This window comes from Elephas maximus, chromosome 8 (assembly GCF_024166365.1).
Source record: "Elephas maximus indicus isolate mEleMax1 chromosome 8, mEleMax1 primary haplotype, whole genome shotgun sequence".
NCBI lineage: Eukaryota > Metazoa > Chordata > Mammalia > Proboscidea > Elephantidae > Elephas > Elephas maximus.
The window spans coordinates 100,349,934-100,368,888 of record NC_064826.1 but is presented as its reverse complement, the minus strand read 5'-3'; the positions used below and the strand labels follow the sequence as shown (position 1 = coordinate 100,368,888).

Genomic DNA, 18,955 nt, shown 5'->3' with positions numbered 1-18,955 from the left:
TCTGCTCACTGGCCCACTGTAGCTGAGCCCGGTGAGGATATCCTGGGGCCAGCCTCACCAGGTGGAGATGAACAGCTGCCCCCAAAGCCTGAGACTCAGGCTGGATTTGCCATAGATGCAATGGAGTTGGAGCAGCCTTATGAATCTTCACTTGAGCCAGAGATGCCAGTCATGGAAACTGGTGGCCTGTTGAAAGAAAATCATGAAGAATTTAAAAAGGCAGAAGAAGAGGAAAAGAAGCAGAAGATAGAAGATTCTGTGTGGGCAGGTGTGGAGGCATGTGAAAAGGTAGACATTAGAGCTATTGATATCAAGGCACTAGAAAGTACAGAGGAATTTGAGGAGAAAGCTTGTGAAAACAGAGGGAACAGGGTAGTAGATCTTTTTGAGACAACAGAAAAGCAAGACAAAGGGATCTTAAAAATAATTGAAAATAACAGAGACCAAGGACTAGATGATAGGGTTCCAGTAGTAAATAATTGTGAAATTATAGAAGGCTCTGGAGCTAAACCTGCCAGTCACACAGACATGTTGAATCTGCCTCTCCAGACTGACTCTGTCTCTGATATTAAAGATACTGGCCCTGAGGGATGGACTTTAGCTAGAAAAGACATAAAGAAAAATTTAATAGACCCTCCTAACCATGATACAATATATCACGCAGCTCAGGGCGGTGCCGATACTGAAGAAATTCAGTATGAGTCAGCATTATATGCTCCTGGAGGTGGCAGCGATGAAAATCAGGCTGTTGTTTTATCAGTAAAACGTGAAATGGCAGCTCTGTCTAGGACTGACCTTAATTCTTCTCTTGGAACTAGTGCAAACAGACAAGCACGGTGTTCCTATAAGGCAAAAGATTCATTAGTAGAGTGGTCTGAAAGTACAGTGACTGGGAACTGTAGTCATACCATTAACTTGCCAGGACTTGCAGAGACAGACTCTTGGGGAAAAGATCCAGATCTTAGCTGGCAGCAAAGCTTGGATACAGCAATGAATAGTAAGGACAAATTCAGGGTCTCTGGTCTACCAGATGGCCAAGCCAGTAGATTTACCAGTTGCTCAGATTCTATTAACCACTCGTCTATCAGAGATATAGGAAGCTTAGATAACTGCTGGGAACATTTAGACATAGTTGAGAACAAGAAAGAGCTGGAGGTAGACTTAATAGCAGCTGTATATGGGGAGCAAGCCATTTCTAGTTGCTGGGAACAAGGCTGAGAGATAGCTAGACCATTGGTTCTGGGAACCTCCTGGAATACTAGCCCCGAGAGTTCCTCTAGTCCCCAAGACAATGAAACCAACAACTCAGATTTATCTGAAGATGAAATTGCTAACCAAAGATATGGATTGTTGTACCAAGAAATAGAGACTCATAAAGACGAGGTACCTACCCCAGTACGTAGCATAGACTAGCCAAAGACTTCTGTAGGTTCTGTTTTTCCTAATGTCTCTCGCATACTTCATTATCCATCACCTATCTTCTCTGAGGCCTGCTTGATCCCTTTAACAGAATGGCATGTACCTCTTGAAATCTGTGCAAGCCAAACACAAATAGATTGACCAAAAAAAAAAAAAGAAAGAATGATTGTGTTGGGAACTGATGAAGTCTATTTTATCCTCCCATTACTGAGTTTATTCTTCCTACTTTCATTTTTACTGTTCAAGTAATAAAAATATGCTACACCAAGAGCAGAAGAAAGTAATTAACCGTACTTCTAATGGCTCTGCTCCAGTAAAACCCCACGAAATGTGTCTACCCAGGCTCATTGAAACTGTGGAATCTCACCCTCATCATAGAGATGGGTGATAGAAATACTAGAAAAGCTTCTAAATTCTATCAGTGGCCTGAGGAAAAACAAGGGCTGTTTAACTTCTCATTGTTCTTCTCTCGTATCATCATCTCATTATTGAGGAAGTGAGTTTTAAATAGCACTGACCCACATACCAGCAATAATTACAAAATAACCCTCCCCCCCCTTTTTTTTTTGGTCAGCCTATTTATAATCACACAGTGTGGCTTTTTGCATTTCCTTTTTGCTCGCAGCAGCCTTTCGTATTATTTTAAATTTGTGGTAGTCTTTACTTTCCAACTTGTCTAATGGACATTGACTTATCCTACAAAAGTGATGAAAAAATAACACACTCTTCCATTTCTGTTTAGGCCCCTGGTGGTTCCTTTAATGGATTTACCCAGGTAAGAAATCAATTTGCTGGCCAGACCTCTCTGCTGAGAGTGATGGGATTTTTTAAAATATGGGCCACTGTGCCACTGGTATGGTGTAATGATTAAGAGTACATCATACATCCTGACGCCACGACTTAGAAATTGAGTAATGGAGACGGTAATAGTAATTACATTTATGGGGTTATTGTCAAGACTAAATGAGATAATATACGCAGAGGACTTAGCCCGGTAACCAAGCACATACTAAGTGCTCCATGACTGTATTTAACTATTATTATTAATATTATTGGCTACACTATGGGTTTCTATTTTTTTTTTTAGCAAATTAGCTAGAACATTAAATAATTTATAATCTATTATCTTCCCAATTTCCAGCCCCAGGATATATCATTATTCACAATACAGACAGACCAGAGTATGATCTCTAACTTGGTAAGTTGATTTTGGTTTATATTTTGGGGATGTTGTTAACTTTTTTTTGTTGTTGTTAACTACCGCTATAAGTTCTAAAGTAAGTTGATCATTCTAGGTTATCTAGGACTTGAATATCCAAAATGTGGTTGCCCCGGCTTCCTCTTTTCTAGAAAACAGAGGAGAAGCTTCTGTAAAATCTCATTGTGACTTATGACTTTGGTTGATTATAAAGGCACCACGATCCCAGCAAAAATCTAGACCGTCTAAAGATGGGCTTCAGTGAAATACAGTCAATTCACGAAGGACATGGATATTTCCATGTTACTAACGGTTTTTTTTTTTTTTTAACGGTTATCACGCTTGGCTATTAACTGAAAGGTTGGTAGTTTGAGTCCACCCAAAGCATCTCCGAAGAAAGGCCTTCCGATCTACTTCCAAGAAACGGCTATTGAAAACCCTGTGGGGCACAGTTCTACTCTGACATACATGAGGTCGCCATGAGTTGGAATTGACTCCATGGCAACTGGTTTATAACTTAAGCTACAGGATTGAAAATGAAGTTGCCTCAAGAATTCATGCCTCGGAATGATCCTTGCTTTACCTGAAGCTACTTCATTTCTCATCACATAACTTGTTTTTGTGAGTTATAGAATTTTTTTTTTAATGGATTAGAGACATTGAACCAAACAAAAACCAAATCAGTTGCTTTTGAGTTGACTCTGACTCATGGTGACCCATATGTTTTAGATGAAAATTGTGCTCCATAGGGTTTTCAATGGCTGTGATCTTTCAGAATTAGATCACCAGGCCTTTCTTCCAAGGCACCTTTGGGTGGATTCGAGCTGCCAACCTTTCAGTTAATACCCAGGACCGTAACCATTTGTGCCACCCAGGGACTCCTATAAAGACATCAGCTGAGCCTAGAATAATGCATGTGATACCTCATTTGCTGGGATGAGAAGAGAGAACAACTTAGCTGGGGGATGTGTAGGAAGCACAAACAGTTACTCCTGGTGTTAGAGGAGATTCTTACAAATCAGTATTATCACAGAGAATCTTTTTATCAGCAGTTTTCTAGTAAAGTTGAATGAGGAACCTTAAGCAAAGTCATTTGTGAGCTTGTCGGTGACATACTACAGAGGATTTTGGCTCTTCGAGGATTCATTCATGAGGGTTATTTGTATCTCACTGGTTTTCCCAAGAGGGTAATGTATGATTATCCCAGCTCCTGACTTTCACGTTGGAAGCTGTTGGCCCTGAATTAATGAAGAAAATGAAATGATTTGTCTTTGCCTCAGGCTCAGATGGGACTTGGGTTTAAGTGGATGAAATTTTTCTTTTTAGATTATTTCCTTTCTAAGTCAAGAATTCTGTTCTGGGAAGTTTGTCTTCAAGGTTAATTTGATATTTTTGCAAAGGATAGTGTGTCTGTAATACCTTGTGAACAGATGGTTACGCTTTTGCCTTTTGGGTAACAAGGTAAAAGGCAGAGTCTGTCTGCATGGCCTTCAAAAAAAGCTTTAAATGGATAAAATACACATTTTGGTAATGTTAATAATGGAGCCAGAGAGACCCATTCTTCACATTCCATAGTGTTTCTCAGCCTGAGTGATGGAGATAAGAGTTCTATTTGTGCTAGCGGACGAGTTTTAATTATCAGTTGTGAATGGGTTAAGAAAAACTGAGAAATACTCATATAAAAGGAAAAGCAGCTGGTCATAATTAACCAAACTCACACCTATCATTTAATGGTCCAGGCACAGAATCCAGTGGTTCTTAAATTCCTTGGAAGATCTCTCCTGCCCCCACAGCAGGTTCTAGGGACTTCCATGCCTGCCCTCCTCTGCTCTTCATATGTGTTCTCTGAAACAGACATCTTGCACCATCTTGCCATTTGGGAACTTAGCTTTATCATGTCCAGCATTGGGAATGCTGCTGACATTGGCCCTGAACTATGAAAACTAGGAAATCACAGTGAACATGCATCTCTAGGTGAGTTGTGATTATATGGCACCTTCCCAGGAGCAGGAAACCCTCCCGGCATTTGGCTCATTGACAGTTCTGAGCAAGTTGGAGGTTGAAGTCAGTCAGTGGTCAACTGCACATCTCCCCTGCTTATACCTTGTGGCTTCAGAGGACATCTCTTGAATATAGGTTAGACCCTTTTGAATCTACAAATACCTGGCCCAGGATGCAGAGTTGCCTCCACAGCCCTTTGCAGTTTTCATTACTGAGTTCTCCCAAGGCTGGAGAAGCTGGACTGTAAGGCAAATGCCATGTTGGAATGTGACTTAGCCCTTAACCCTACTCTCCCAACCCATCCTCTCTTCCTCTGCATTGACCTACCTTCATCCTATCAAAAAAAAAAAAAAAAAAAACTGGAAAATGTGCTCGATGTCTTCATTACTCTTTTTTGCTCTAAAGGAAGAATTCCATTTCTGAGTCTCAGAGTCAAACTGTTGTGGCATCCTGTTGCTACCAAATAGATGTAAATAATGTCCCTGTCCCATGAGCATATGATGATTGCTACTCAAGCAAACAATAGGATATCATTACCTGCACTCCATGGTATGGTATGGTATAAACCCATTTGCAGTATTTGTCAAGGGAGGCATCTTGTAGGAAAAAAAAAAATGGTTAAAGCAGAACACAATTCCGACAGGGCAATTTTAGACCTCTCCGTGAGATGTTGCTCACAGTTTTTCATTGTTTTTTACTCTATCTTGACAAAATCTTTACATTTTTATACTATCTCAGAAGGAATAGAAGGGTTACTTCAATTTCTAAATTTGGGTTGCTGATTTTATGGACAGTCATGCTATTGTGGTTCAGCCTTCGTCACTACTCAGTGAGTTATACTTACTCCCCTGGAATTTAAGTTACTTGTTGTAGTGCTGCACTGTAATATCGGGTGTGATGTTAGGACATGTGGGGACACACCCAGTCCTGCCTCCTCTTCGTGTCATAATGCTGGTTTCACAGGTTCAGCAAGGAAAGGCTAGTATACTAATTTATAAAATCGTCCTAGGTATTCTCGCCTTGTATACAACTTCAGAATTTCTTCAGACTTTCAAGCACTACAGATCCTGATACAGACATTTTCTTCATTTTAAGTTATCTTTGCATTTTTTATGTACAGCAGAGTATTTATTTGAGTCATGTTTTGAAGCTTCTTTTGGCTTCTCATATGGCTTCAAATTTCCTCTGCAGTGCAGATTCAGCTCACAGGGGACAGCATCTGATGATGGATTGATTGCTTGCTGCCTTGTCAAATTAGCCTTCATGTCCTCTATCGTGTAGGTCGTTTGGTATCGAGCTGTCATAGCAAATCACCTTGACTTCCCCGAATGGTACGATCGTATCATGAGAGCTTCCAGTACTGGTTTGTTGCTCTGAATACTTGCTCCATTATGAAGATTATTCTTTTTGAACAGTAAAAGTGAAGTCTTCTCCCATAAAGGACTCTTGAAGTCCTATTGGAGTGACTGTTATTGCATTCTTTCTTTAAAATTGTGTCAGACTACCTCTTAAAGGTTATAAAAACCCATAAAAATATCAAATTTTTTTGCACACTTGTCTATCAAAGTATCTTCTCATTTCATGATGTCCTTTGGAAAGAAGGGTGATGTGATTATACCATGCATTGCAATGAAGGATTTGGGGTCACAAGACAAATATATCGTATATTTATCCAACACTTGACTTTCATTTTCTGTACTTTCAGTGTGACTTTTCCATCACTTCTCCATGGAGATTTGTTAGGTGGATGCACAAAAGTAGAAGTCGTGTCTTTTGGTTGCTTTGGAGTCCTGGTGATACAGTGGTTAAAAATACGGCTGCTAACCAAGAAGTCAGCAGTTCGAATCCACCAGCTGCTCCTTGGAAACCATATGGGGCAGTTCTACTCAGTCCTGTAGGGTCACTATGATTTGGAATCGACTCGACAGCCATGGATTTGTTTTGGTTTTAGTTGCTTATGCTGAGAATCTGGTCAAAGCTAGTTATTTCTCCAAAGTGTTAATCAAAGACTTCTTACTCCTTTGGCAAAACACTTCTTAATTTTTTTACAGCTCAAGTGTTCTGATGGAAAAGGACCTTGATGAGCCCTCTAGTGTCCATCCATTTAATGAAATAATCATACTAAACAAATATGCTAATTTATAGTAATAAAAATGGGAAAAAGAGGAACATTTGCAGTGGCTTTGGTGACAGGGATTAACGTGATGTTTTTAATGGCCTGTAGTTGTTTTATTATTCCTAATTTTAAAACAATCTTGTGCTAAGAGATGCTAGAGATCTTATTCAGCATATAATTGGAATCAGGATGAGTCTCTCTGTAGAGTGGTCCTAGTAGAACTAAAAGACCTTTCTCTTGCCTGCACAACTAGAAGGGTGATACGACAGAGAGTTCTGCCCTGAGGCTTCTTAAATAATTAGTTGATTAAATGAAGTAAACTCTTTGCTCAGGATTTTGTTAGAGGGAGGAGGGGAATGAGGGACTGAACCGGAAATTACCACAAAGCAGTAGTGATGGGGTGGCTACTTTCCAGGTCGCTGAGCCTCTTTTTCTTAGCTTTGGAAGTGACCCAATAGCTCCATTGTGACTAACTAATGAAAATTGCTTCATTTTAATTTGAAGATTGGCTGACCCCTTGATATTTTGGTGCTGTGTATATCAATAGATCTGTGTACCCGTGGTTTCTTCCTCACTCCCTCCAACTGGCACATGTGGGAGCTCATAGGGTTTCTCTCTTGTTCTCTCTGCTAAATAGGGAAGTAAGTAGTCAGAATGATGCATATAAGTAAAGTGTGTAGCGCATTGGTAAGTCTTTGCCTAACTTCAAGAGAAATGCCAGTTCTTGATGATGGTAAAACCAGAAGCTTCATTAGAGTCCATCTCTAGACTTTTTAATTCTATAAAGACTCACGATGGCAATACTGGGGATTTTTTTTACCAGCACAGTTTTAATGAAGCTAGTTACCTATGGGATGATAAATAAAATCTTAATTGTCCAGTATTCTGTCATATTCTCTGTTCACATGTTGCGTCTTTTTCCTCTAACCCCCAAAACAAACAAAGGCTTCATCTGAACAGGCTCCACCCACAGAGCCAAAAGCAGAGGAGCCCCTTGCTGCTGCTACACCTGCTGGTGGCCTGGAACCTGGATTGGACACTCGGGCTGAGGAGCCAGTGGAGGAGGCAGTGGTGAGCACCACCTCTCTTCCACCCTCCATCGGCCTCACCTGTCACAACCATGCTTATCCCATCATCTCATTTATCCCTTCTCATCCATGCCTCATGGGGCCAAACCAGCTCCATGTCTGCTAGGGCTCCCCAGCTTCAAATTGTTTTCATTCCTTTTATTTCTTAAAAGGAAGAATCTCCAGAGAACTGACCTTATGATCTAGAAAAATTGCCATGTAGCCACAGTCTTGGCTCTCTGAAAAGGTGGCCTTTGATACTCTCCTATTCATGGTAGGTAGGTTGTAGAATTCTCAAAGAATCAGACCTGAAAATGCTATCCTTGCCTTGTGATGGCTGGAGAAATGCCTTCAATTAGGGGCCAACCTTCAGGTGATAACCAGATGTATTAATAACTTTGCTGGTTGTGTCTGCATATTGAAGACTGAGAACTTCCCCCTTAAGATCAGGAACAAGATAAGGATGCTTCTCACCAATGCTATTCAGCATTGTCCCAGAGGTTCTAGCCAGAGCAATTAGTCAAGAAAAAGAAATAAAAGGAATCCAAATTGGGAAGGAAGAAATAAAACTATCCCTTTTTGCAGGTGACATGATCCTACATATAGAAGACCCCAAAGAATTCACAAGAAGGCTATTAGAGCTAATAAATGAATTCAGCAAAATGGTAGGATACAAGGCCAATGCTGAAAAATCAGTAGGCGTTTTATACAGCAGCAATGAGCAATCTGAAAAGGAGATTAAGGAAGCAGTTCCATTTACAGTAGCATCTAGGAATTAATTTAACCAGAGAGATGAAAGACTTATACACTTATTACTTACAATATTAATGTTATATAGGTTCATTAAGGCCCAACAAAGAATTGAAATCCCATAATTACAAATCCATGCATCCGCAGGGATTCCTATGTGTACAACCACTTGCTCAAAACCAATTCTGGGGCCGGCTCTTATAATAAGAGGGAGCTTGAGGATGAATTCTGTGCTAGGACAGGAGCTCAGATCTGTTTGACTAGCAACCTATTCCCTTACCGTGGCCTTGCAACCATGTACCACACTACACCCACACACTGGGGATGGACTCTACGTACTTGAAATGAGTAGTGAAATATCCATGATAGTGTAGAATAATACCAAGGAAACTTTACTTTGAAATACCCATGGAGAGTGAAAAAAAGTTTATTTCTGAAATTCCACAAAAGGTATTCTGAGAATTTCAACAGGCTGTGCTACAGCCTTCATAGAATCTACACGAATAAGGACACCAGTCTCCCTATTACCAAAAATTACATTGCCCAGATGAGATAACTAGAAAAATGAATGTTGTATTTCTTAGTGTTGTTGCCCTAGGCCGTTTTAGGGAGAAAAGGGCCATGTCATCTGTCCAGTGTATAGTTCATTAATAAAGTAGAAAAACAAACAATAGGGAAAGACAGTGATGGGGAATACAAATGAAGAACGACTGAAAGAAAATGATTATATTTTCCATCTGAAGACATAGAGTTGGACCAAGTCATTTAGGGAAAACCAGAAATGTATTCTGCTGTATCAAGTCTCTCCTACAAGCCCTGCTTACATGGACTGTGCAGGGGGCGTGTGGAGGCTCCTTGCTTCAGCATCTGGCATTTGTCTTCTCATTGCTCTTAGATTCATTAGTGACCTCAACAATCCAGCGCAGAGGGAGCAGTTTGTTCGGTGTCAGATTGTGACTGTCCACTCATGTTAAACTTAAGCTTATCTAAGTCACCAAGGAAGGGAACGTTACAACATAAATGTTGCTTGATGTTCTAATTAAGGAGATCATTGATTTTTAAAAGAATATGGAAGATGTCAAGAATTAGAAATGTATCGATTTAGGCCTTGAGGGAAAATTGCTTTAATTTTGATAAGCCCTCAGTTTCCAATTTTGAGTAGCAGCACAGACTTCATCTTCACTAGTGCTTTTAAAAACTACACTGATTCCATGCCCCAGACTACGCTGTGTAAGAATTAGTGCAGTAATGCCCATGGTTTTGAGCAGGGACATTTGATGTTGTGTAGAAGATGGGAGGTGTGGACTAGCCCAGCTAATGTCTTAAATCCAGTCTCCAGTGTTTATCCTCCAGGACCCCCTCTCAGAATGCCACAACCACATACCTCTCACACCCACCCTTATATTAATAAACTCATATGTAGGTTCTTGTTTTTTTGTCAGCTTCCAAGTAGTTTTCCAATGAACAATATTAACAGCAACCAATTATCGGTTACTTAGTATGTGCTGAGGAGCCCTTGGTTAAAGCACTCAACTGCTAACCAAAAGGTTGGCAGTTTGAACTCACCAGCCGCTCTACAGGAGAAAGATGTGGCTGTCTGCTTCCATAAAGATTTAAAGCCTTGGAAACACTATGCAGCAGTTCTACCCTGTCCTATAGAGTTGCTGTGAGTTGGAATCAACTCGGCGTCAGTGGGTTGTTTTTTTTTTTCCACTATGTGCTGGGTTGTTGTTTTCAGTTGCTGTTGAGTTGATGCTGACTCATGGCCACCCAAAATGCCCAGAGTAGAGCTGCTCCACAGGGTTTTCAAGGCTGTAACCTTCTGGAAGCAGATTATCAGGGCTGTCTTCCACGGTGCCTCTGGGTAGGTTCAAACCACCAACCTTACAGTTAGTAGTCGAACACTTTACCGTTTGCTCCACCCAGGGACTCCAGGTAGTTCATATATATGATTTATAACCCTTTTAACGAAGGGTTATATTAACAATATTTAATAACCTGTATTTTTTATGGCACAGGCATCAGCCATGACTAAAATCAACTTTCCTAATATTAGGTAAAGAGATATTTGGAAGAATTCTTCATTCAGAAATTACCTTTTTCCTAAGTTTTGTAGGTGAACTTTATAGAAGCAACAGTCTATATCCTTGTGAAATGTAAGGCAACTTGGAAGGTCTTATGAAGGATTCATATACCTACTAAGACCCACAGGGGCTGTAAAAACACCAGGTCAAGTTCAGTGTGGGCCATTCATTCTCTATCTATGGACTAAAAAATCACAGAGATCATGTTAATTAAGAAGGGCCACAGTTCGATTTGCCTAATGCTCTCAAAAATCTCTACCTTCCATATTTTTAAAATAGACACACTTGGGTAAAATCAATTGTTATTCTCCCTCTTCTTTGGGGGAAAAAATTATACAGAATGTATTTTTGTTCTCTAAAGTAGATTTATGACTTCTTTATTCTGAACATAGTAAGCTAAAATCATAATATTAGGGTTTTTTTTTTTTTTCCCCTGAAGAAAAGCCCCTTCTATCAGTAGATGTGTGATATTTAGTTGTAAAAGCATAAAAATCCGTGTGTGTCCCCAGCATTAATTAACAGGCTGGCTGCAGCTGTCATCAGTCAAGACTGGGCTGACATGACCTTTTGAGGTAATCCTTTTTGCTGCTTGAATGTCAGCACACAGTTATTAGTTCAAGTCTTGACAGACCGCATTTCATCTGAGGTAAAGTTTTTGGCAGTTTCGTAAAAGAGAGGCAAATGTAATTTTCAAAACCAGAAATTCTAGCAGAGGTTCACAGTGAAATCTGAAGCTTTCAAGAAAGGCTTAATTATTACATTTTTGTTCATTGTTTTATTCTCCTCCTAGCGAGTATTGTCTTTATCCACCCCCCACCAGCACGAGATTTCACCAATATATCTGTAAGATGTATCAGTAACCAACACCGTTACTTCTCTTTCCCCTGATGCTTCTATGTTATGTAAACAGACAGAGTATTCTTCAGGGAAAAGTGATTTCAATATGTGTTTCAGTATATATGTCAGAGAATTAGGTTAGAAAGCAGATAAAGATGATTGTAAATCCAAATCATAATGTATTCTTTGTTTATAATTGAGCATTTACCATGCATGTCATCTCCTTCCAGAAAATAAATTTTTACCCATTCCATGTTCTTACATAGAGGCTCATTTTAATTTTATCTTAAGTTTGTCAGCTTTTGTATTTTGCTCAAATGATAAATTGGACCAGTACCCTTCCCCTCCCCGCTGTTGATTTAAAAAAAAAAAAAAAAGTACTGTAATGAAATTTAGGATTCATCTAATTTTCAAACACATAAGTGGGGAAAAGACTGAGGTAAAAGTGTTTTTAGAATTGTTAGAGACATGGAAGATGAAATCTGAACCATTATTTTGGGGACTTCTTTTGATTTTCCTGTGCGTATATTAAAAAAAAATTATGTATAAGTTGACTTGCCAAGACCAGTTCAATCAACAAATATATACCAATTAGAAATGTCAGGCTATAATCTATCAGGTTCATCTTTACTAGAAGTCTGTCTGTCTGCTCGAATAGGGTACATGTACTCATTTCCTTCACTCATTGACACATATTTTTGTGTCCTTCTTAGGCGTCAGGCTCTGTTCTAAACTGAGGATACAGTGATGCAGTCAATACATATGGCTCCTGCTATCATTGTTCTCACAGACTAATGGTTGGGATCATCATTAAACTGCGGTTGAGGTATCTCTCTGTGACAGCCGTGTGCACGGGAAACAGCATTTGAGTTTTCTGCTTGTACAGAGTTAACATGTAGAACCAGGGATTTAACAGCACCTCGAGGTGTAATCTCTTAATATGTCAGAGGATGGCACTAAAGATCAGAGGAAGCCAGGGAGCTTGATTTATTGTTTGTTCTTTATTAACGTAGATTATCTTTCAACTCTAAGTGCTCATGATAAAGCACACTTTAAATGAAATTGTCAAGAAACACACACATGCATGCACACAAACACGCACACATACATACATATCGTATCCCCGACTTACAATGTATTCGAGTTACAGTGAACCTCACTTACAACCATCTTTTTTGTACGTCTTATCGTTAGTAGTGTATACTACATGCAGTGTTGCAGCATGTAATTTGCTGATGTCATCATTCTTAGATGTTTATATGTAATGTTTCCACCCCCCAAAGACAAATAAAGACTGGATTCATAAAGATATTCATAATAAAAGGCAATAATAAGGAAAACTAAAAAGAACAATAAGAGGTATTTGACTTCTGCCAGAACTGATTCATGATTTAGTCATTGGAATGGAACCCTGTCGTAAGTTGGGGAGTACCTGCATTAAATATATATATGTACGTATATATGTGAATATATATGTACACACATTTATATATGTATAGTATAATATGTATATAATAATACACATATACGTATTAATGAGAACCTTGGAAATGGTTATATATAGAAATTATTATTTTTCTCTAAATTTGACTGAATTAATTACATTGTCAGTGTCCCTTTGCACTTGTTCTCTTTTTCCCCCAGTGCCCAGTACAGAGCAGGGTATATAATAGATGCCTTTTAAACTCTAGTTCATTAATTTGTTGATTAATTTGTTGTATGTCTCTATATTAGTCCTGAAAGGGACTGTAAACTGATTTCTTTAAATATAAATATAAGATCATTTTATTTCTCTTTGCTTCCATTTAAGTAATTTACTTTTTCAATTTAGGAAAAGCAAGTACTTACTCTGATCAAAAGCAGTGCCAATTTTCTCATTTTTCTTTACAGTAGCTCTAAGAGATCTTAGCCTCAGTTGCCTCAAATGTAAAAATACCTACCTCAGAAGTTTCCTATGAGGGCTTAGAAATAATACATGCAACTAGTTCAGCATCTGGGACATAGCGGTTCCTCAATCAATGACAGTTTGATGACATCGTTATTGTCATTTTCATCATGAAAAGTGAGCAGAAGTAGATGAAACCTGCATGCTGAGAAGTGGCTGGCAGCAGATACAGAAGATAAGCACCTTAGTTTCCAGTGTTACCTCATGATGAGGGACTCAGTCTCTTTTAGATCCCCATCAACACAAATGTCTGCTTGGTTCCTGAAGAAGCTGGTGTCCAATCACAATTTATTATCCTCTCTGAGAAGACTTTATTTAGGAACTTTCATCTAGGGTCCCCTAGATAGGGACTGTTCCCATTTTCATTGCCAGGGAGATGTGGTTGTACAGAGAACTGGCCCTGACCCTCAGCTGCACCCTCCTTTGAGGTAATGTAGAAGGAAAACAAAGACAGGTGAGCAGGTGGGCCTGGATCTTTCTTTTTCTCTGCCATTGCACCAAGTCACAGGGGGGAGATGAAGTTAGCCAAGAAGAACATGAAGGGCACAAAAAGCTGGTGGACAACTCCCCACACCTCACAGTGCAGGTTGACCTGAGGTGGTCAGTTTTCATATCTGGAAAATGGGGGCATTGCTGTTTTGATATATAGCTGACATTGAGGATGCATTAACCCCTTGCCAACTGCTCAGTGGCAGCACACATGAAGCATTTCCCCTCCTTCTGGGATCTAAAAGTCCAAGATCTCTTTCCAAACAGGCCCAAGTGAGGATTTGTGAGATAATTATTTATTCAGAATGGTATTATAATTATATATGAATATGAGCATCAGGATCCAGATTATTCTTCACTGTTGAAGAGTCTGTTTGAACATTCTGAGTGCCTAGTGCCTAGCGAAGATCAAAGACCACAGCCTTCAGTACGGAGTATGTCGCAACATAAAGAAAACAAAAAGCCTCACAACTGGACCAATGAGCAACATCGTGATTAAGTGGAGGAAACATCAGAGTTATCAAGGATTTCATTTTACCTGGATCCACAGTCAACACCCACAGAAGCCCCAGTCGAGAAATCAAAAGACTCATTGCATTGGGCAAATCTGCTGCAAAAGATCTCTTTTAAGTGTTGAAAAGCAAAGATGTCACCTTGAAGACTAAGGTGCACCTTTTCCAAGCCATGGTGTTTTTAACCACCCCATATACATGGGCAGGCCAGACGATGGCTAAGGAAGAACAAAGAAGAATCAATGCCTTTGAATTGTGGTGTTGGCAAAGAATATTGAATGTACCATGGACTGCCAAAAGAATGAACAAATCTGTCTTGGAAGAAGTACAACCAGAATGCTCCTTAGAAGCAAGGATGGCGAGGCTGTGTCTCACATACTTTGGACATTTATCGGGAGGGATCAGTCCCTGGAGAAGGACATCATGCTTGGTAAGGTAGAGGATCAGTGAAAAAAAGGAAGACCCTCAATGAGATGGATTGACCTGGTGGCTGCAACAATGAGCTCAAACATAGCAAAGATTGTGAGGATGGCACAGGACCAGGCAGTGTTGCATTCCATTGTACATAAGGTCACTATGACTTGGAACCAACTGGATGGCACCTAACAACAACAACATAAGGCCAGACTCATTCACGTGTTAAAAGGACAGCTGTACTTAGACAATAGCTTTCCCACAAAAATGAAGCCCACACCCACCACATAGATTAGAATTTAAATGTGGAAGAGCCTTAGAGGTTTGTTCTACTGACTCAGCCCTCTCTTTCTGTGGGTGAGAGTGCTGAGATTTATTCAGTTCATGGGTAATATGGAACTGAAGGTCCAGACTGGTGGGTGTTGAAGTTCTGCCTCCACTTGTTGTTCTTCCTTGTTCTGTCCATTACCTCAACACCTCCAGACCTTTACATGGATGACTCCTTATTAGTCCTCCATGAACATTAGCTAGGACCATAATAAGTACGATCGGGAAACTGCTTGATTTGAGATCAGAGACCTTCTCCTTTTCCTGATGTCTTAGGTTCCTAGTGCTGCTGTAACAGAAAAACCGTAAGTGGTTGGCTTTAAAGAACAGAAATTTATTTTCTCACAGTTCTGGAGGCTAAAAGTCAAAATCACGGTCTTAGCTATGTCAATTCCTTCTGTGAGCCTCTCTCCTAGTTTCTAATGTCTGCCGGTGATCCTAGGTGTTCCTTTGCTTATAGATACTAAAAAAAAAACCAAACCCCCTGCCATCGAGTCGATTCCAACTCATAGCGACCCTAGAGGACAGAGTAGAACTGCCCCATAGAGTTTCCAAGGAACACGTCTGGTAGATTCGAACTGCCGACGTTTTGGTTAGCAGCCGTAGCACTTAACCACTACGCCACCAGGGTTTCCTTGCTTATAGATAGGTCCTGACATATCATCTGTCTTCCCCTTGGGTTTCTCTGTGTCTATCCTGCTCTTTTTATAACTCAGAAGGGATTAGGTTTAGGATTACCCTACTTTACTTTAACATGACTTCATTAAGAGAACAAAAGAAAACCCCTGTTTCCAAACAGGGTCATGTTTACAGGGGTTAGGATTTCAACATATATTTTGGGGAGACACAGTTCAATCCATAACACCTGAAATTACCTTCTGTTCCAATATGGGGTCTCAAGCAGCGCAGATGCTGCCATTTGCAAATTACTGTGTGGCTTGACCGTATGACTAAAATACTAAGAGAGTTAAGAGAGAGTAAACTGAGGCCATATCTTAATAGGTATTACTGAGTGTCAGCATCTTACATGTATTATCTCACACCAATCCCACGACATAGGCGTTATTTAGGTCTTGTTACTCCCATTTTACAGATGAAGGAAATAGAGGCATGGGGAGATTAAATAGTTTAACCAAGATCACATACCCAGAAAGTGATGATATTGAACTCAGATCCTGGCATTTTAATCCATAAATATCCATGTCTTGACTATTCTAGGCTATTCTATGTCCTTTAAAAAAAAAAAAAAAAACGGTTCTACAAAAGTACATTTATCAATTAATTTCATATAAAATCTAACTGAGGCTATCAGGGTCACAACTAGACTGAAATCTCTCCTTCATGAGAAATTTCCATCAGGGTGTGGGCATCTCTCCATCAGAGCATCCCGTAACTATTGTCTAGACTTGAGCATTGTCCCTGGTTTGTAGGTGCAGAGCCAAAGTGAGATACAAACTCTCGTGCAACCTCAACCTTGAGCTCCTCAGAGGCTGTTTATGTCTTAATCCCCCACATTGGCACAGTTGGGTGCCAATGGGGCTGCATTAGAAAGAGCCCTGAACTGGGAGTCTGGTGAATTGGATCTATGGCTAATGAATGGCTTTGGGCAAATCATTTTAACCCTCCATGCCTCCATTTCCTCATCTCTACTTTAAGAAGGTTGGGCCTGATAAATTCTAAATTCTCTTCCTGTTCTCAAAAATCTACAAATTATTATTTTACAAATAAGGGTTTCCAAATTCTTTGTGGTGATGAGAGCACCCTTTGTTTATGGCTCCCCCCCCACCCCAGGCTCTGTTGGCTAGGCAGTGGGGTGACAAAACATCATAGAGTGGGTTTTACTTACCAATCCATGTACTATTCAAAGCCTGTGAAATGAGAGGGTTAGCAGTTGGGTCTTCCAAGTGTGACTGTCAGCTGCCTATACCCCTCTTCAAGATTCAGGCCCCACACTGCCATCTGGTCAGGTCCCAGGCTGCCCCATGAGGTGCATGTTGTGTTGGGCAGGGTGGGGGTTGGGTGTGTTATCAACAGAGCATGACATTTAGATGATTTGCAGATCACCATGTCTTGGTCTAATCTCTGGGTATGTCTGGCATTGGATATGTCTCTGCATTCTGCCAACCCCACCCTGGACCCACTCACAAGAAGGCAATTTGAGTAGTAGCTGTAAACAATTTACATATCTTTCAGAGATAATGTAGCTAGGCAAGGTAATACGTTTATTGTGCTGTAAAGACACCTTTCTTATATAAACTTTTAAACAAACAATTTGCAACCCCTATCGAGCTGTCCATTGTCGCTGGTCCCAAAACTAATACTTGCTAATCTCTATTTCTGAGAGTGCAAATGCATGATATTTACCTTCAAAAAGCAAATCAACTTTTCCTGTCCACTTCTCTCCTACACTTTGCAAATAAATCTTTAACCAAAGCTTTAAATATTGATATATGTCACTGTGGGATATTCTACCATGACCTTAAAGGCCAAATTAGCCAAAACTTCATTAACTTCGGCATTCTGAAGTAGACCTTAATTTTTAAAGAGTTGTATTGCTAATGCTAACGATGTTACCATGGCAACACTGCTGCCAGCAGCTGAGTTGCGTTGGGACCTGGCTGCTGAGGGTTTATGATGGGACTGCAGGCAGTACTAGGAGAGTAGATTGAAAAAGATGATTGAGATGAAGGTCAGGGGAAAACAAACAACAACACTAAATTTCTTTATTAGAAAGGAAACACATAAATGTGTCAAATGAAGTTTGCAGTATGAGGTACCATCTTTGAAAGGAGCCCCACTGGGGACCCAGCATTGTATGGGAGAGCTCACCCCTACAGTCACACTGAAGGAAATTACGGCCTGTGGTGTTTTAAAGGCAAGCCATGTGAAGCGTACCAGACACCTGCCTGCGTCTTAGTACAGGAATCTTCTCTTTGGGGCCATAATGATTACTGTGGACCCTAGCTGTCTCTTGGGCTTTTCTTTGACATGAATCCTGAAGAAAATTCTGTATTTTCATACAAATGCCAAGATCTTCAGATAAGTCAAGAACTCAAGTAGGATTCAGAATAAGGGATGGTCAGGAAAAGGCAAGAGTGGCTGTAGCTGATTCCCACTGTAACAAGTCTCTCCTTCTGTCACTTTTTCAGTGAGTTTATGCAGCTGGGCCCAGAAGGGTACAGGGGTTTGCTGCAGCTCCACAACTAATTAGCCGAAGAGGCAGAACTAGAACCCTGACGCCCAGCTCCGTGTCCCATGCTGCTCCTACTCCAGCATATTCCTGACTTTTAAAATGAGAACATTGGACTAGATAAGCCCTGGGGTCCCTCTAGCTTGGGGATCACATTAATCACTCACTTCTAAACATAGTTATGAATGCCCAAGTGCCCAATTCTAAAGTTTCTCACTTGTAACTTGAAATGCCACAGATAAATGAAGTGGAGATTGGATAGTTTTCCTTCCGCCGTTCCCATTCTGCACCTGTCCTTCTCGGCAATGCAATCTGCAGGATTGCTGGCAAGAATCATGCAGAGACATTCCATCCAACCCAACTCTTCTTGCTATCACTTTATCACATAATTTGCTATTGATTCAGAGGGACTGCATGACATGTTTGATGGGGGCCCAGATTGTACATGTCCACGATTAAGGAAAAAAAGCTATTTATAATCTAGGTATCTCATTATGAAGATTAACACACCAAGAGTGTAGGTGAGTGCACTGACTGCTTGTAAGAACGCAGTCACATTCTGAGTGGCATCTGGGGTCTTAAAAGCCTGTGAGTGGCCATCTAAGA

General features: G+C 40.2%; 1 protein-coding gene across 2 annotated transcripts in view; it reads left to right on the top strand.

The window, feature by feature from the left end:
* AMPH (amphiphysin) overlaps nucleotides 1-18,955 on the top strand; it is a 289,401-nt gene that overhangs the window by 253,220 nt on the left and 17,226 nt on the right. Inside the window, exons 15-17 of one of the 2 annotated variants that reach the window (XM_049893916.1) lie at nucleotides 2,162-2,194; nucleotides 2,561-2,617; nucleotides 7,680-7,805. In XM_049893916.1, coding sequence (XP_049749873.1) covers nucleotides 2,162-2,194; nucleotides 2,561-2,617; nucleotides 7,680-7,805 — 216 coding nt within the window. The remainder of the gene's footprint in view (nucleotides 1-2,161; nucleotides 2,195-2,560; nucleotides 2,618-7,679; nucleotides 7,806-18,955) is intronic. The other variant, XM_049893917.1, reaches the window with a different exon arrangement.